The sequence below is a fragment of the Sinocyclocheilus anshuiensis genome, unplaced genomic scaffold (genome assembly GCF_001515605.1).
Source record: "Sinocyclocheilus anshuiensis isolate Anshui unplaced genomic scaffold, SAMN03320099.WGS_v1.1 scaffold1527, whole genome shotgun sequence".
Lineage (NCBI taxonomy): Eukaryota > Metazoa > Chordata > Actinopteri > Cypriniformes > Cyprinidae > Sinocyclocheilus > Sinocyclocheilus anshuiensis.
Genome location: NW_015548280.1, coordinates 47,544 through 67,990, shown reverse-complemented (window position 1 = coordinate 67,990; position 20,447 = coordinate 47,544). Strand labels below are relative to the sequence as shown.

Sequence of the window (20,447 nt, the reverse complement as noted above, 5' to 3'; positions counted from 1 at the left end):
AACCCAAGTTTCTTTAACAAATCTGTTAAAAAAATAAAAATAAATATAGATATATATATATATATATATATATATATATGTATATATATATATATATTCAAATGTTCAGTCTAACGTGGTTTAAGAAGACCATCAAAAACCAGTGACATTAACTGGAGCTGCATAGTAAAGCAAAATACACCGCTGAATCATTTTAAATGAATCACCATGTAAGTATATACTTGAAAAACAGTATAGAGAGTGTATGAGTGTGTGAATGACAGTATTACTACATACACATATTCTTAAAAAAAATGACAGCTGTGGTTGCTCGAAATTCACTGTTAAAATGGTGACAATGTTTTAGGTATTACAGGTATTTATTACAACTTACAATTCATACTGTAGGTGATAATATACTAATATACTAGTCTACCTGAACTACCAAATTTGCTTTACCTTAAATGTACTGATAACCACTGTAATAATATGGGTAGTAAAACAGAAAACCACATGCTGGTTTGTGTTAATCATAAGTGGCCAAGAAGAAACAATTATTTATATGAAACCTATGTGATGTGTCACATACTATTTACTGTATGTCACTGTTCATTATACAGCAATTCCTAGTTTGTGTGACATGTTTAAACCTTTATTGAGCTTGATAAAAGTTCTTGAAAGTGTCTGTCTGAAAAAGAGAGATGGTAGAAGTGCAGTATTAAAAATCTGTTTTCAAGTAGCTAACTAAAAATTAGCCCTATAGTAGTAAACAAAATAAGGTGAACTCTTCATCCATTAAGCCTAAATGGTGTCATGTTGATTTCATTGTGTATTGTATGGTCAAATATATACACTCACAAGTTTCATTATTAGTGTTTTAAGAAAACTGTAAAATAAATAAATAAATAAAAAATCATGAGAAAATATTTACACAATCTGTCACCATGCATCATGGAACATTGCTACACAGCATCTTGGTCATCTATATTTCACTTTGCCAGCTAAATAGCAATCCTCTATGTTGGTAATGGTAAAATAATACTTCACAACTGACTCTTGGTAGGGGAAACCTACAGAGAAAAAAAAAAAAAAGGCAAAAGGTAATCTATGGCACATTTTCTAGCGCAAAAGCACTTTAGTGTAATATCAAATGTATACATCTCAGAGACGCATGTGAAAGCAAAACTAAGGATCCAAGCAGCCAGTAGCATATATCAAAATATGATATATATGATATATGTGCTTTTGCCCAGTCCTACAACAGTGAATGTTACTGAGAGTAAAATAAAAAATAAAAGAGAGAAAAAGGGGAAAACAATGAGTGAAAAATTGAGTAGAGCTGACCACACCATTTTCACATTAGAGTTTGCTCTCAAGCCACTTTTCATTAGATGCTAAGTTTGTGGTTGGAGATCCAGAGAAGCAGAGTGTGCTTGCAGCTGAATTGCTGTAATTTTCTGCTTTTGTTTAGCGATAGCTGCTAAAATTCAGAAACCAACAGGGTAAGTGTCTGTTAACTGAAAATACTGTGCAAAGAACAGAATAACTGTCTTTCACTCAGGTCTCAGTCTTCCACAGAAATAGCTTCACTTCTGTTTGATTTCAAGTGTCATTCCATAACCCTTCCTCCCTTTCGCTCTCCGTTTCCTTTTCTCGATCCTTCCGCTGTGAGAACATTTGATAGGAAATTAGATTCTTCTCAGACATCATGCAATAGGCCATGACAGAGCTTCTGGATCCAGTTTGACATGTCTCCTAAGGATTTTGAAATCTATTAATTTACCCGTTCATCCGTTTATTTGTTTTATATCATTATACTAGTTGGGCCAGAGGATCACTTCCAGTGCCTTTCAGATTTTGCAGTTGCTTCATTTCATTGCAAGGCTCTCGCAGTTGCAACTGAATCCGTTACTCAGCATTATGATTAAGGTCTTGGCATTTTATAGTGCAGAATTCAATATTTAGTTTAAGGCATGTGTAATATATTCCACTGAATATATCCCACTAAACTAGTAATTAGGCTGTGAGGCAGGGTGATCATTTGTGGTTCCAAAACACTGAGGCATTTTCTTCCCTTGCCCTCCATTAGTCGTAACAGTACACACTAGCAGTTTCTTTGTTCCAGAGACACACAAATGCTCTTAAAATACAATATCTGCATTTTATTTCCTCCATCAAATGTGTTTTAAGATGCTAGAGCTTGAATCCCCTCAGCAGAGACACACTTAGATGTCTGGCCGATAAGAGTGCGTGATAAATAACGGTATCACTTTTTTTATCAACAGACATTACAGACATTGCAGGGTTGGTGAATCACTTACCAACTCTGAGTGACTCCGCACTTGGTTTGTTATATAAATGTTTCCCTAAGGACCAGAATAACTTACTCTGTGGTTAGACTATTTACTGTAATTTATTAATGTTTTTATAAATCATCAAGTGGTTTGGTGTTTGAGACAAAGAGCATTTACCCCCAATGACTAAGAAAAGCTGAACTATTCTGAAAAGAATATTGTGGGTTGCAGGAGAGGGGTCTTCAACCCTTTTCAGATCCCTTGGTGGAGAGAGAGATGGAGCAGGGGCCTTCTGCTACATATTGTATAAAATGGCCTATAACAACATGCATATAGTGCCATATAAACGTATTTACATACTCTGTTATGCTTAAAGTATATTACAAAGCTATTTAAATAATTATTGTCAAATGTTCAGTCATATACTTGTAAATGTTAATGAGTGAGAGACAATGAACATTTAGCACAACATTAACCTCTTAATTTGAATTTCACTGAATATTATGCTTTTGGATAATGCATATATTAATTCTGTTTTACAAAAACTTGTTTGAGATCAAACAGTAATGTGCAGACTTAATGCAGTACCACTGCGGACCCCCAAGGGGTCACACATCTCTTGTTGAAGACCTGTTACACCATAGTTTTAACTGAAATTAAGTGATAGAAGAATTTAACTGAAAGATGAGACATGATTATGTGTTTCTGAATACAGTATTCAGTTATGTACATCTCAACCTCAAACAAGTATGTGTGCGTACTTTTTTAAAGAAATTAATACTTTTAAAGGGCAAATTAAATTGATCACACGTAACAGTAAAGACAATTCAGCTTAGCCATAATACAAATAAGTTCCATTTTAAAATATGTATTAAAATAGCAAACAGTCACTTTAATTTGTAAAAAATATTTTACAATATTGTAATTTTATTGTATTTTGGATCTAATAAATTCAGCCTAAGTGCATTAGATACTTTTTTTAATAAATAAAAAAAAGAATAATAAATTCTTATTTTGATCGGGCTAAATGCTCTGGATTCCTAGTGCTCGCAAGAAGCACACTTGAGAGGAAGACTTTAGAGGCTGTAAAACTACTCCAAGTAGCAGTGCATCCTGACATTTTGGTGGCCGGTCAATAATGAAAGGAGGGGATAGAATGTGTTCTTTCTCGAGCGCCGATGCCAATTTACAGCCAAGACTGAGATGAGCGTGAAGCAATATAATGTAATCAGGGCCTGACAGTACAGAGGTCTGCTTGAGGGCACCCACTTTCCTAGTTCTCCGCTGGATGCACTTTATTTGGGAAATATTTATGGGCTTTGCTTTGCAGACTGGCAATTGGTTAGGTTTAGGTTTAGTTATCCACCCATCTTGTGCCTTTCACACTCTCACAAACCCCTCCTCTGAATGTGTGTGAAGTGAGGATTTGACTTACTATGATTAGGGTAAGGATGGCACTGCGTGCGTGTGTGGGTGCAGCGGGCTAACGTGGCTGTTGTTGTCAGAGCTGAAGGTTGTTAGCGGCTCAGTGGATGAGAAAATACCCGGCTGGCCGCTCTCCCATACCACGTCTGCCTACACCCAGACATAGAGCGATGAACGGACTTTATAGGATTTCACCTAACACCTCAAGTGGTTAATTACGGGATGTGTAACATGACAAGTGTTTACACAGGATAAAAATCTGGAAAAGGATGGTCTTGTGTGACATTTATATTAGGAATTTTATGAGACATTATCTAATTTCCTATATTAAGTTTATGTTTTGTTTTTTTTAAATGTAATTTATTTCTGTTATGGCAAAGCTGAAATTTCTGCAGCAATTACTCCAGTGATTTGATGCTCAAGAAACATTTCTTATTATCAGTGTTGAAAATAGTTCTGCTGCTTAATATTTTTCAAGATTATTTTATGAATATAAAGTTAAAAAGTTCAGCATGTATTTGAAATGGAAATCTTTTGCCACTTTATAAATGACTTTAATGTCACTTGTACTCAATTTAAGGCATCCTTGCTTAATAAAAGTATTAATTTCCTTTAAAAAATCTTACTGACCCCAAGCCTTTGAATTATAGAGAATGAGTTTATTTATGTATTCATTTATTTTCCTCTTTATTCTTTGTCTGATCTTCTGGAAGTGAATAGAAACTTCTTTTTTTTATTACATTTTCAAATAAACATCTATGAGACCTATAGACCTTGTGGTTTATATTCTGCAACGTAGAGAATAGCTTACCGCAACAATGGTTTGCTGGTAGACCGCTGACTGTGTAATGTCTAATTGAATAGGCGCAAATGGGCTTACAACCTCTGATGCTTAATTAATTCAGGGTACACTGTTACAAAATGAATGAATACATTTCAACACAGTCGATTTAACTTGACTCCAGTGTGGTCTGACAAAAGCCACGTTGTATTGCCAAGTTTTATATACAGTGGGGTCCAAGATTGAGAGCACCATTTTTTCTAATTTAATGAATTGTTTTCATTACAAATTATATAAGCATAACAATTTAACTAAAAGTTGAACTGAAATACTAACATGAATTTCAGAATGTATCTGTGTTTGATTTGTCCCCTTTTGCTTTAATGAGAGCAGCACTCAAGCTGCATGAACTCCCCAGGTGTGTTTGTAAAACCTGATGATCATGTTCTCCAGCATGATTTGAACCAAAGAACATCTTGTGCTTCAGCGGAAACAAGAATATATGACCTTTACAAATCATTTTTTTCACATGATCAATGACACGAATGTTCTCATTTGATTAGTGACCTAGTAATAGCGCAGAAAAGTGTCATTAAATGTTTTATTATCCTAAAACTATTATCCTGTGTATTTCCAGGTTTTATGCAGACAATTTAGACCTTTGTACCTTACATTTCGCGATGTGACTAATTGTGTTTTTTTTCTCCTTTTTTTGTTTCAGAATAAGAGAGGAAGAAAGAGGGGAAAAGTATGACTTTGTGATGAATCTCAGAGGCCAACTCCAGTGAGGTGTCCTCCTGTCCCCCTCAACCCCTTTAGAGACCACACCATCCAGCGGACACCATTTCAAGGATTCTCTCTGGACCTTGATACCCACAGGAGGGGTGTGAACAGGAAGGCCCAGAGGAAGTGGACAGTGTGGGCAGGATGTGGGAGGGACTGAGACTGCAGGTGTTCTTCTTGTGTTTGGGGGCCGCACTATGGAGCGCTGCAGCGGCAGCGACACACAGGGGCTCAGGGCCACGGGAGCGCGGCCACCGCCGCCATCTCTCTTTGCACAGACACAGGGAGAGAGGCAAAGAGGGCCAGGTGCTTCACCGCTCCAAACGAGGCTGGGTCTGGAACCAGTTCTTTGTCATTGAAGAGTACACAGGCCCGGATCCCGTCTTAGTAGGTCGGGTAAGTAGAAACAAGGAACTTCTACATCCATTTCTCTACATCCGTTCTTTATCTGCCTCCCCCTCTATTTTTCTCTTAAGGTTATGCTGTGAATGAAAGTCATTGGGGTTTTCATTACAGACAGAGTCCTTGCAATATCCTCCATTTGTTCCACAAAAGCAATCAGTGGCCCACTTGATTAAAGGTTATAAATTGGATTTCCTTTTTAATAACGGTGCAGTCCCCTATGGTTCTTGCATAGGGGAAATGTACGATTTATGGGCCTGCCGGATAGTTACATGGCGAACCTGCAGCACGTTGGCCTTTAAATTCCCACCTGAACCCAAGTGGAGGTTTAGACTTATTGAGTGGGGATATTCTGTGTCAGGAGTTTAATTTCATTTTAACCAGCATAATCAACATCCCTTGATTCGCATCAGCTCTATACACTTTGCTTGCAACATATAAACAGTCATACATTACGAAAATGAGGTTCGTTCGCATTTTAATATAAAACGATGAAGTTCGCTCGAGAGTAATGTAGACTAGCATTTAGGAGAGGGATGTTTCCCTGCTGAATTCATTGTCAATGCAGCCGGCCATCAGGGTGGATATTACTGTAAGATATAAGTGTGTTAATGTGATACTCTAGAGGAGATGCTATCATGGATCGCTGAAGACCAGCCAAAAAGCTTTCTACTTTGAGTCAGCGTTCTTGTTTGACCTGCTCGTTGTTGATGGAAACATCTCATTCACATGCTCTTTATCTTCTTCCAGCTTCATTCAGATGTAGATTCAGGAGATGGAAACATTAAATACATCCTTTCGGGGGAGGGAGCAGGCACTATTTTTGTCATCGATGACAAAACGGGCAACATTCACGCCACAAAGACACTGGACAGAGAAGAACAGGCCCAGTACACCCTGACCGCCCAGGCCGTGGATCGAGACACCAACAAACCCCTAGAGCCTCCCTCAGAGTTCATTGTCAAGGTGCAGGACATCAATGACAATCCACCAGAGTTCCTTCACGGCCCTTACTATGGGCGAGTGGCTGAGATGTCCAATGTTGGTGAGTGCGAGCCTCTGGAAAAGCATATTTGTCAGCTTCTTCTCTTTCTCTATGAGCCCACGCCTGACAGCTTGTTCCTCATGCATTATTCAAAAGAGCTGAAATCTGACTCTCAGAAAGCGAATCGGTACTCTTGTTGCAACTGTTGTTTTGCGACTGCTGACTTGTCTGTGTGTGTGTGTGTGTGTGTGTGTGTGTGTGTGTGTGTGCTTGCATTTGTTTGTGTGCATGTGTTTGTGTTTACTGCATTTTCGCTGTGCAATACATCATCAGTAATGCTCTCCTGTCACGGGGTAATGATCTGTTACCCCGATACCCCCCGTTCACAGCTCACAAAATACTACTGGGAACCTCGAAAGGCTGGTTTTGTCCAGGTCAATTCCTTATACTTTTAGACAAGTTGGTAAACACGCTGGGTGAAAACAGAATCAGATTTCATGGAAATTAGTCCGGCTGAAGGCAAAACATTGCATGCACAAACCCGAGGCAACGGTTTGTATCATCTAGCTTTAGACTCTGAAAAACTCTTGTTGCCTTTAAGAAAGGTTATTCAAGATCAACTTTATAACCTGAGAAATAGCCAAGTTGCTGTTCTCTCTCTTATCTTTGTTGTGAATGTCGATGGGAGGTGTACCTTCGACTGTGAGATCTGTGCAATATCCAAAAGTGATATCTATCATGGCTTTCTCTTCAGGTACTTCAGTGATAAAGGTCACAGCTACAGACGCCGATGACCCCACATACGGCAACAGCGCCAGGCTGGTCTACAGCATCCTGCAGGGCCAGCCTTACTTTTCTGTGGAGCCACAAACAGGTACAGTCGTCAGTAATGATATTTTCACTGGTTCGGTGTTAGTTCTGTGGAGCCAGCCATGCATTCAAATATGCATCATGTGCAATTTCAAGTCATGTTTGGCTTCAATTCAATTACCACGGTATGAGGATTGGGAATGAAGAGGGTAGTCTTTTCACGCTTCGTGAGAGCACCTTGCATTCTCTGAGCTAAATTAACCCGTGGTCACATTAGTCCTACAGTGTCCCAGTGGCAGTGGAAACCCCTACAGCAGTCAGAGGAGATGGAGCAGATGCTGCTAATAAACTAAAGCTGGATGTTTTGCTCGATCCTGTTCAGTGCTGCTCATCTGTGTGGTAAAAACAAAACCATCATGCGACTAATCATAGCGCATTTGTGTTAAATGCTTCAAGAACCTCAAGAATGAGCAAAATAGCCACATATTTTTCTGGTCTGAAAGATGACTGGAAGAGTAAAGTGTCAGTTGAAAGCTAGCGTTTTATTCTACAGCACTATCCTGAAGTGTAAGACCAAGGTCAGTTGCCCTACTGGATAAAAACTGCCTGTGTATGAGATGCACACGGTAGGAGATGTAGAAGAGGGTACAAGATTCCCCCTTAAGAACAGTATGCATTTACTGTAACTTGATGATCATCAAGTATATTAAGGAAAACACATTTGCTAATTTGGTTCACACAAAATGTGCAAAATATATATTCTATCATTTTAATGATTTTTTTTAATAAGATGTCATTCATTTGAAATACTAAATTACTTATTCCATGCAAATGTATGCATTTGGCAGATTAGTTGAATGAATAATGACAGTCAAATCGAATAGCAGAATATAATCATGCAACTGAATTTAACTTTTAATTGAACAGATTGTTGTAATAGCAATTATTTATACATTTAGACTAAATGTGACACTGAATTAGCCCATAGGTTTATTGAGCAATGAAATGTTTGAAATATGCATCTAATTCGCTGAAATATTAAATAGTTGGTGCTTTCTGCCCCAGTTCTGAGGGGGGCATCTAACTTAAAGCGACCCCTAGAGGACGCAGTGTCTCGTTCCCTACTCAGGGAACTATGGTTACATAAGTAACCTGAGACGTTTTCACTTCAAAATAGCAATATTTGTTACTGCAAAAATCCATTCCAACTGGTTAGATGGAATAAATCTCATAAATGCTGATGAAACATACAATAAATCAATTAATGAATGGATGGTCATAAATTAATGGTCTGGGGTGCATCTTACTTCATATTGTGTTTATATGTGTGTCTATAGGAATCATTCGAACAGCTCTTCCCAACATGGACAGAGAGGCCAGGCAGGAATACGATGTCGTCATCCAGGCCAAGGACATGGGTGGACACATGGGCGGTCTGTCAGGGACCACTCAGGTTAAAATCACCCTGACTGATGTCAATGACAACCCTCCGAAGTTCGCTCAGGGTGAGAGAATTTATTCTTCCAGCTGTGAATGTTCCCTCTTTCTCTGTCTTTCTCACTTTTCCTATCGCCATCTCTCCTCCATCCATAATTTTTGTCCTCCTCTATCCTTGTCAGGTTTTATTATTGTCACTGTGACCATGCCTTGCTCTTTGGCTGGCTACACACAACATTACTCTGACCTCTGCTATGCATGCGCCAAGGGAGGAGAGTTTGCTTTTAGCCAGTGTACAGCTCTTTCTTCTCCACACTTCAATCCTCAAACCACATATTAACATTGACAAGCCCTCAGGGACCAAGTCAGAATCTGCTAATATGAGCTACAGATGTTAACTGCGTCCTCTAGGTTTCTTGCCATGCTGTGGACGCAAGCTTCAGACGAAGAAGTGAATGATGTGTGCTCCCGGCGCCTATTTATAATATAGTCGCACCGGTAGTGACGTCATGGCTGTCGCCGGCCAACGAGTTGGTGTTTTTTCAATGTATGCTTCAGACACGGGTCACGACGAGGCGTTCCCCATAGCGACCCCTAGAGGACGCAGTGTCTCGTTCCCTACTCAGGGAACTATGGTTACATAAGTAACCTGAGACGTTTTCACTTCAAAATAGCAATATTTGTTACTGCAAAAATCCATTCAAACTGGTTAGATGGAATAAATCTCATAAATGCTGATGAAACATACAATAAATCAATTAATGAATGGATGGTCATAAATTAATGGTCTGGGGTGCATCTTACTTCATATTGTGTTTATATGTGTGTCTATAGGAATCATTCGAACAGCTCTTCCCAACATGGACAGAGAGGCCAGGCAGGAATACGATGTCGTCATCCAGGCCAAGGACATGGGTGGACACATGGGCGGTCTGTCAGGGACCACTCAGGTTAAAATCACCCTGACTGATGTCAATGACAACCCTCCGAAGTTCGCTCAGGGTGAGAGAATTTATTCTTCCAGCTGTGAATGTTCCCTCTTTCTCTGTCTTTCTCGCTTTTCCTATCGCCATCTCTCCTCCATCCATCATTTTTGTCCTCCTCTATCCTTGTCAGGTTTTATTATTGTCACTGTGACCATGTCTTGCTCTTTGGCTGGCTACACACAACATTACTCTGACCTCTGCTATGCATGCGCCAAGGGAGGAGAGTTTGCTTTTAGCCAGTGTACAGCTCTTTCTTCTCCACACTTCAATCCTCAAACCACATATTAACATTGACAAGCCCTCAGGGACCAAGTCAGAATCTGCTAATATGAGCTACAGATGTTAACATGAAAATATCACAACTTAATTATTCAAATGTTCTTTAAACGTTCAGCGCGAGCACAATGACATCAAGTCTCTCGAGCGTGAAAGGCTAGATGAAATATTTACTGTGTTTGCGTATACAGAAGAGAGCAGGAACGGGCTAGTGTGAGCTAGCGTTCATGTGTTGCTGATGTGACATTAAACTGCACACTAAGCACATAGATTTTATCTGTCTTTTGTTCCAGAAATCGGCCCTATAAATCTCGTCTGAGCTTTTGCTTTTTTGTGCGCTCTGAGCCTCAGGCTCGGTAGCAAAGGGCCTTCAATCTTTTCCCTGACTTAAGCAGAATGCAGCATGGTCCCAGCGCTCCAGCTCCTTCACAAGCCCTGTTTTTGGTGCTGGTCGAAACCGTTATTCATGGACCAAAATAAACTGTACATTGCAAGGTTATTGCCCACAATGAGTAGCTTAGGCCAGCAGATCCTTAAATCTACCTCGCCGATAGTTTTGAGCCGACTGCATGATGGAACATTTCAGGAGCAAGATTGATTTTTTAATGTGGACAGCAGTTTGGCTCAGAGCACAGGTGAGAATCTGAGCTTCAGATATTTAATGTGGGTCTGCTCACTCTGAAAAAATGCAGTTTGAGCAGTGGGCTGTCTCTTTTAGGCTCGATATTGATTCACAGAGATGTTTGCCCTATCCGAAACAGACTTTGACACATGACTCGCTGCAAACTTAGCTCCCAAAAAAAATGTGTAGATGAAAACGCTTTTTTTTGGTCTGTCGAGGGTCTGATTGAAAAAGCAGACCTCTTTGCATGCCCTGGCCTTTCTTCGCGAGGACTTCCTCCCCATGTGGGAGTTATTTTTATAAATGCAGCTGAAGCTTTTGGCTCTCAGCAGACAGGGAGTGGAGCCATATGGTTCTTCTGCGAGCTCCAGCCTCAGGCAGGTGTCTGTTATAGTCTTCATACACCCACCCACATACGCATACAAGCTCACTCTAACACACAAATATATATTTCACACATGCACTCCTGTTCTCACCAGCTAAGAGCTCACAGGTGCCAGGCAGCTAGCTGAAGGTAGCACCGGTATCACACAGAGGACCGGCTCTCCATTCCCGGGTGGGCAGTGTGATCATGATTTTTCTTGCCTGTGACTCAGGGATATTATAAACCATATAACCTCCTACCCCTCCTTTTCTGAGAGCTCCCGGGACTCACTCTCCTTCTTCACAGGTGTTTACGCCATGGCGGTCTCGGAGGACAAGGTTCCCGGTGAGGAGGTGGGTCGATTGAAGGCCAGAGATCCCGATCTGGCAGAGAACGGACTGGTGGATTATCGCATCTTGGAGGGAGACGGCATGAACCTCTTCGAAATCACCAAGGACTCGGAGACCCAAGAGGCAGTCATCAAACTAAAGAAGGTGAAGTGTGTGAGAGCGCCAAAGAAGTATGTGTTAATGCAACGTCTAGTTACGTAACTGCAATTGTGAATGGAAGCAAGTATGTGTGCAAAAAGGGAGGGGGGCTCTTGTCAGATAGCATTACTGTGAATTTCTCTGTCCATCCCTTAGTCTTCTTGAGGAATCGTTTGCATTTAGCTTATTTGCTTGTTCATTTGTGTTCCTATTTGCATGGACGCTCAAATATGCAAGGTTGTGAGCACAAGTGCAGGACTGCTGGGAAGCTGGAAAGTGATTTTTCACCATTTTCACTCTGTAATTGCAATGACATTGCCCATCCCTTCCCTATTATGTCTGAGATGAGCATTGACTTTCATGGCTGCTTCTCTCCGTCCGTGTGAGGGAAGCTCATCTGGGCCGTGCTGCCCGGGTTATTCCTCCCCTGCTCTGAGGCGCTGGATTATGCAGACAATTACACAGCCACTCGGGTTCGTCCGTACCCCCACCTCCCGTGGCCGAGAGAAATCTCACATCACCCCAAGAAGCCTGCTAGCCACTAACCAGCTTTAGCCTGAGAGCCAAAGAGACCCAGCCTGCAGCATTAACACTGCCACCTGCTGGTGATCCTTTACCTCTCACCCCCACAGCTTAAGATCTCTAGTGATCATCCATGAAATTATCATTATAAAGGAAAGCATATTGAAGAAAGAAAAACATATGCAGTCAAGAATTATTGCTGTTTAAGCTGTGTAAACCGGTGAAGCGTCAGCATATTGTGAATGTTGTTTGTATAAAGGAGGTTTGTATGGTGCAGGAACAATTGTAGGGGATTTTGTCAGCCTCGCTTGTGTTTTAGTTTTTTTTAAACGTCATGGCCACAGCAGTGCTTTTTCAGATTGCCGAGAAGGGTATAAGGAGGGGATGAATCATGCAGAAGGGTGAGAGAACAGACAATATGGCATGCCAACAACAATCAGCTTGATGCAATGCTGCTTCACTCAATAACACAATGTCTCACTGATACACCTCTTGGGAAATCATCACCTTTTGCTCTTCAAAGCATGTTGAAAATTAAAGTCGAAATTACTGACAGAATTGCCAGGGTTTTAATCAAGTATTCTGTTTCAACTGCGGGCAGGCGACGCAGGCTGACTATTAAGAGGAGATGTAGCATTATTGTGAATACTATCTGCTCCTGATTAGGTTCAGTCGGGAGTTATTAGGTGCCACATAAAGGATTGTAGTAGGGGAAAAAGAGAAGGAGGGGGGACTGATGTTGTCAGGATAAACAGAGAATAGTTTGCAACCTGTTGGAGGAAAGAAATGGGTCATACTTGTTTCCAGCATTGGCAGCTCCATTAAAGAGAACCAAAGAAAAGAAAATGTGAGAGAAGAGAATGAGGAAGCAAGAAAAACAACTGTCATCCAATGAACACACAGCTAGCCGCCATGTGTACGTGTGCGTGTGTGTTTGAGTTGATATGTACCCTTTATGTGTAATTCTCACTTGGTAATTTGTGACCGAGAGGTGTGATGGGTGAGACAGGCTAATCAGAAAACAGGCGGACGTGTGAAAACTGGCGATGCAGGAGGACACGAGCGGACCAAATGACTGGCTGCTTTTGAACACTTTTTTTTTTAAATCTTGTTTTATTTGCTTTAACCTAAATTGCATGAGAATTGTGCCATTTGAGAATTGTAAAAAAGTGCAATCTGTAACTGAAAGATGTCTGCAAGAGCCTTGATATTTGAATGCTTTCTCATTCAGGCTTCTTTGTGGATTCAGTCTCCTTCCCAAATGTATAACAACAGTGCCCTCTAGTCTGCTTCTTTTAAACTTTTTCTTTTTTTCCTTTTTTCTGGTTAGCTATATTCTAGTGTTTACTTTTCCTATTTCATTTCACTTGATTTACTATATTTGTAATCAATTAATGGTTATTTTATTGCTCAGACTCATTTTTCTCTTAATTCACCTTTGGTTCTCCATGTAGTCCAGAATCAATTGAGACGGGTCATTTTCATATTTGAACATGTAGAGTGATTCCTGAAAAAAAACAACCTAAATTGCATGAGAATTGTGCCATTTGAGAATTGTAAAAAAGTGCAATCTGTAACTGAAAGATGTCTGCAAGAGCCTTGATATTTGAATGCTTTCTCATTCAGGCTTCTTTGTGGATTCAGTCTCCTTCCCAAATGTATAACAACAGTGCCCTCTAGTCTGCTTCTTTTAAACTTTTCCTTTTTTTCCTTTTTTCTGGTTAGCTATATTCTAGTGTTTACTTTTCCTATTTCATTTCACTTGATTTACTATATTTGTAATCAATTAATGGTTATTTTATTGCTCAGACTCATTTTTCTCTTAATTCACCTTTGGTTCTCCATGTAGTCCAGAATCAATTGAGACGGGTCATTTTCATATTTGAACATGTAGAGTGATTCCTGAAAAAAAACAACATTTTTTTTTTTTTTTCTATTGACAGCTTCCATCAAAGTGAATAACTAAATTGTAGCCTGACCTTTTGTTTTCAGCCTGTGGACTTTGAGACCAAGCGATCATATACGCTAAAGGTAGAAGCCTCCAACCCACATGTGGACCCACGTTTCACTGCCTGGGGTCCATACAAAGATACTACCATTGTGAAAATATCAGTAGAAGATGCCGACGAGCCCCCGACCTTCATGGCTCCCGGCTACAACTTTGAGGTGGAGGAAAATGCCCCAGCAGGCACTCTAGTCGGCCGTGTGCATGCCAAAGACACCGACATCATGAACAACCCAATCAGGTAGCAACTGCTTCCTGTAAAATAATCAGATTACTTTTGCTTTACCCGTTTTTTGTCAGTACAGCAGTATGATATTTTTTTTTTTTTCTCTTTCATCCCAGATATATGATTCTACGCTACACAGACTTGGAAGAGTTTTTCACCATTAATACTGAGGACGGCATTATTAAGACCACAAGGCCTTTAGATCGGGAAGCACAGGCTTGGCACAACATCTCTGTCAGTGCTGCAGAGATTGGTAGGTCACTCATCGCTTTTCTGGGCTTTTAAATAACAGAGTAGCCTTGCATGTTTCTCGTTTTTTTCCCTAACCAAGCTCCACAGCTCTCCCTCCACCCTGCTTTTGTGTGGTTGTAGTGTCGCCAGGCCTCCTGCATGATTTCAGAAGAGACAGCCACAGATTACCTCTTCAAACTTCAAATGATACCCTCAGTTCAGTGAACAGTGTGTAATTGGCCCTAAAATGTTATATATTTATTTTTGTGTGCATGTGATTTCCTTGAGGTGCAGTTAGTGTCTGTTCTGTTTGAATTCAAAGATTCTGTGTGATACATTTTCATTCCACTGTCTTTGATAATTTTGACCATCAAAAATGCAAGGTCAAAGACATGAAAACTACATCGAAAATAGTCTTTTGTTATGTGGAAGACACTGTGTCTGAAAGCAAAATATCAAGGGATTTACTAAACCTGATCATTTCAGATTTTCCAATTGTGACAATTTTGATTCTGTCTTGTCACTCATGTCCTTCCACTAAGGGCTAACTAAAGTTTTTACAGCACACTGAATTATTGATAAATCTTAAAAATGTGTCTCATTTTGAATTCTGTTGTTGTTCCAGGCGGCCATCACCAAGATGCAAAAGTACGAGTAAATATAAAAGTCAAAGATGTGAATGACAACGCTCCAGAGTTTGCCACTCAAAACGAAGTGCTTGTCTGTGAGAATGTCAGCCCTGGAAAGGTAAGTCAACTAACTGTTTATTTGAGGACCAATTAAATATGTTTCAGCACTTATTAAATAATTAGCAACACTTTAACTAATGTAAACACTTGATGTGTTTATGTTATTAATGCATATACACACACTAACATTCAAAAGTTTGGGATCAGTAAGATTGTATTAATTACTTTTATCCAGCAAGGATGCATCAAAAGTTACAAGTTACTAAATTACTAATCTATGAATTAGAATAATTTCTGAAGGATCATGTGACAATACAGACTGGAGAATATTGCATTTTTTTTTTTTTTTTTACTGTATTTTGATCTAAAAAATGAAATGCAGCTTTGGTGAACATAAGAGACTTCTTTTAAAAGCATTAAAAAATATATACTGACTCCATACTTTAAAACATTAGTGAATAATCTGTAAAGTGTTGCCAGATAATATTTGATAGATAGATAGATAGATAGATAGATAGATAGATAGATAGACAGATAGATAGATAGATAGATAGATAGATATTTTTGGCTTAGATAACTTAATGTCCCTTATTTGATCCTTGTATCTGTGAAATGTATGACTGCCTTTAAATAAGTACAGGAAATGGTTAATGAGTTAGCTAATTCCTAAAAGAGGTCACAACTTCTATCAAAACTTTTAAATGAGCACTATAAAAGATTGTATTGATGTCTAAATTTAATCAATTCAGTGTTAACTTTCCCTTTGTCGGCCAGTTGCAAGTTTGAATGAGTGACAGAGAAAAAAGAAAGAGAGATAAAAGAGGCATACATTTATTTAAAGGCATGCCCTGGTAATTTTAACCAATTTAACATGACCTGATTTGAACCCTCTGCTCCACAGCTCATTGAAACAGTTAGCGCTACGGATAAGGACGAAATGGCCCACCGCCAGCACTTCCACTTCAGCCTGGCCCCTGAGGTCGCTAACAACCACAGTTTCTCCCTCAAGGACAACAGAGGTGTGTGGCACAAAAAACACACCATAACAGAATAATTTGCACTGAAGAACTGCTTCTTTCAAGCCAAGTAAACTGCCTAAGGAAATACGCCATTTGAAAACACATTTTTTTAGTCTCTTTCCAAACCAAATGAGTTTATCCCTGTGTAGGAGTGAGTGTCTGCTGTGTCGCCCAGCCAACCTCATGTTGATAATTAGGTCATGATGAGGTGGGCAAACTCAAGTCAAGTGTCGCTCTCATTTGAGCTTCTCCATCTGTGGATTCGAAATGTGGGTGAGGCCCAGCTGGTAGGCAGTCCGTTTCTCAAGCATCCTGCTTGGTGTTCCCAGAAAACCTTCAGCACCATACTTTAGTCTAATAGTCTTTCGTCAAACAGGTAGGCACAGGTCTGAAGAACATGTATGAGAGCCCCACCTATACTGTAATGTGAGAGTCAGTCGCTGGGAAACGAGAAGCCTCAAGTTAGAGCCAGTTGAGGAGCCTCTCTGAGGAGTGTCGTCGTGACTGGGTGGTGCTCAGTTTGAGGGGAATTTGCTGCTTTTATATGAACTCATTATGTGGTGGCTCTTGATAGATTACAAGCTGAATTATGTATGCATCAAAGAAACTGTAAATCTTGTTTACTTTGCTCACAAGGAGATTTGGTGTTATTTTAGAATGCTCAGTGTGACTGCTATGATACGATAATGATAGTAGTCTAACATATGCTAACAAACTAAACTATTTTCCACCTGTAGAGATGTTTAATTTCGAGTCATACCTGGAAGAGAATTAGAATTTTCAAGCCGTCAGATCAGAAAATTTGCAGTCGGTTTTTGGAATTACTTCAGATTTTCCTATTTTGCTTACACAAATTACACACTAAACAGTGGAAGCTGCTGTGCCTCTAAGAATCAGACAACTGTAGCTCCATGTAATTTAACCATATGTTATCATTTTACTCAAAAATCAAAAACCTTTGCTTTTCTGAACACCTCAAGGGACCCCATGGTGAAATAGCCTTCCAGGTTGGCCTTCAAATTTACATAATTGACTGAGCTGCTGCATTCCATTGGCTAATTTCTGATTGTGCTATATTTCTCGTTGACCACCAAATAGATTGGAAATATAATGAAATCCCAATAGCTGATTCCAGTAACTCCACATAATTGGTGCCTGAGTGAGCGAAACATGCATTAATTGTTTTTAAAGGGTGAATGTTTACAATCACAGATCTGTTTAGGCTTTTTTCTTGGTTAATAGAGCGAACCGATGTGAACCGAGAAGTTGAGGGAATGAAAGAGAGAGAGAAATGACTGTCTTTCCCATTCGGTCTGCTTTAATGAGAAAGGAGATGAGCACTTTTTAGCAGGCCATTTCAAAAGCCAACAATATTAGGGAGACAGATTAGGCTACTCAGATTGACTGGCCTTATCAGGATCCAGAGCCTTTCAAATGGATACAGTTTTCAAAAGCTTTGCCCACCCATTTATCTGAAGCTCCATTATGCTCCACTCTCCGCACAGAGGCTCTGACATTGCTCCTCTTATCAGACGGACGTAATGAAGGCCTGCTGATTATAAATGTGCATGAACTCTAAATATTAAGTGTATAGAATATTATCTGTGTTTAGTAATAATGAAAAAGTAAAAATGCATCAGATCTGGTTTTGGTCTGCAAGGTTTTGAGAATGCCAACTGAATTTAAATATGGGAATTAATCATCATCCAGCAATTGCAATTTTTAGTAAATATCTGTCATTGAGAGCCATAAAGTTAGGGTCTTTACGTTTTTTTTTTTGTTTAAAAAAAAAAAAAAGTCAAGTAAAATAGATTATTGCAGTCTTTTTTGAATTGAAAGTTTAAAATAACTTATTCTTAGGCTACTCAGATTGACTGGCCTTATCAGGATCCAGAGCCTTTCAAATGGATACAGTTTTCAAAAGCTTTGCCCATCCATTTATCTGAAGCTCCATTATGCTCCACTCAAAGTCAAGTAAAATAGATTATTGCAGTCTTTTTTGAATTGAAAGTTTAAAATAACTTATTCCGTAATTTTTAAACACATTATGGAAGCCCATTTCTGCTGAAGTTATAAAGTCAGAGATGTAATGTCACAATTGCTTCCCAGCAGGCACACAACATTATAAGACGTTTATATTTGGTTAAAAAAACAAAAAAACTAGGTTGATACTTCGGGTGACCAAAATTCTGTCAACTCAATGTCTAATGTCAGTATTAATTTGATGTCCAATACTGACGTCAGCTGACGTTGATATTTGTTGTTTGTGTAACCAAAACGTTAAGTCAACTTCAAATTGGCGTCAAATACTGACGTCAACCCAATTTTCATTCTCAACCAAAATGCAACATCTGTCCAACGTCATGTCCAACGTCAACCTGACGTTATATTGATGTCCTGTGCCTGCTGGTTTGTTATAAAGTCAGAATTGTGAGATATAAACACAATTCTGAGAAAAATACTTTTCGTTCCGTGGCAGAAACTTCTTCCATATAATATTTTCCAGATAATGATTTATGAAGAATTTGATTTGGCTTCACATTGACAGTGTAAAAAAAAAAAATGTTTATAATAGCAGACTCAATATTTTTGTCACACATTATGCACACATGACCAACACATTCATGCTCCCTTCCTGGCACAAAGGAGACTTCCTTGAGGGTGCTCAGTGTACAGCATTTGCCAATAAAGGTGGCCCAAAAGCACAACATTGTAAACAAGGACCCAGAGGAGCTCTCTCAGGTTCAAACGTTGCAAATTGATACTTCACACAGCCCATGGTAATCTCACTGACAGAATATGATATAGAATTATAATGGATAACATTAGATTGATCGAGCCTGTCCACGGCGTCATGCTATATGAGCGTTGTAGCCATATCATTAGTGGCCTTCCCTGACAGAGCCACTGAAGGTTGAAGAAAGTGGTGCCAGAGGGAGTGAAAATGACTAAACCCCAGGCCCCTAAATGAACTCACTCCATCTATGCCTTCAGCGTGACCTTGCACTGAGTCAGGGAAATGCGCTGGCACTGATCCATCCCTCCCAGTTGCAAATAAAACCAATACCGCTCCCTCTGCTCTAACTTTGATTACACTTCCAAAAGCTGATAAATGTTCTCAATATTAAACATGAATTTAATATTGGAGGATTCACACCTCATTGACTCTCACCGGTGGCTATGGGTAGTTCTCATGCACCTAAACTCAAGGAAACGGAGAACTTTCCTGTAATTCTATTCAGCGCATTTACAACTCTGTTGTTGTTTTACTAAAATCCTGTAACCTCCTCATCAGCTGAAGTAAACATTCCATCAATGTTCCTCTGTTGCTTCCACAGATAGCACTGCTAGCATCTTTGTGATCCGGAAGGGCTTCAGCAGAATGTCCCAGGATGTGTATCACCTTCCCATCGAGATCAATGACAATGGTGTACCCCCAATGAGCAGCACCAATACTCTTATAATCCGTGTGTGCAGCTGCGACAGCAAAGACACTATCCTATCTTGCAATGTGGAACCTTTCATCCTGTCAGCAGGGCTCAGCACCGGAGCTCTGATTGCCATCTTGGCCTGTATTGTTATTCTACTGGGTAAGCCTAATTGTATTTGTATATGAATACACAAGCAAAGCAACCACGTGTAAATAATAGAGGTCTAGCTTGGTTGGTTTAAACATCTTATAGGGACCTGATGCATGTCAATATTTGCATTTCACCCCAAAACACACTGGAATTCTTTTACACTCATACAACTACAGAAGCGTAAAGTATTTATAGAACAGATAGTTTACAGAGAACATCATTTATTTACTTTGCTTGCCTCTAAAACTGATTAGGGATTTGTTTCCCTAAAGCATTCTGAGCCTAAGTAGGTTATAAAGACGATAGTTTACTTAAGTAATATTTGAAATTGTCAGAGACAAATGCTTCAGAGTAAGACAAAACTTGACAAAAAAAAAACATGATAACAAATACAAATAAAAAAACATATATGAATGAATGATTACATACATAAAAAAATATAAAAGTACAAAATAAATATATTTTATATTTATATATATTTATAGATTATATTTATGTTGAAATTTAGGTCAAAGAGCTTTTATGTTACCTTTTATACAAAG

At 39.4% G+C, this 20,447-nt stretch overlaps 1 protein-coding gene across 1 annotated transcript in view; it reads left to right on the top strand.

Moving 5' to 3' along the window:
* cdh11 (cadherin 11, type 2, OB-cadherin (osteoblast)) overlaps positions 1-20,447 on the top strand; it is a 57,376-nt gene that overhangs the window by 34,996 nt on the left and 1,933 nt on the right. Inside the window, exons 2-11 of the mRNA XM_016443416.1 lie at positions 5,201-5,658; positions 6,415-6,709; positions 7,404-7,523; positions 8,797-8,964; positions 11,451-11,638; positions 14,147-14,400; positions 14,502-14,638; positions 15,242-15,363; positions 16,207-16,324; positions 19,663-19,914. Of these exons, the coding sequence (XP_016298902.1) occupies positions 5,407-5,658; positions 6,415-6,709; positions 7,404-7,523; positions 8,797-8,964; positions 11,451-11,638; positions 14,147-14,400; positions 14,502-14,638; positions 15,242-15,363; positions 16,207-16,324; positions 19,663-19,914 (1,906 nt within the window). The 5' untranslated portion in view covers positions 5,201-5,406. The remainder of the gene's footprint in view (positions 1-5,200; positions 5,659-6,414; positions 6,710-7,403; positions 7,524-8,796; positions 8,965-11,450; positions 11,639-14,146; positions 14,401-14,501; positions 14,639-15,241; positions 15,364-16,206; positions 16,325-19,662; positions 19,915-20,447) is intronic.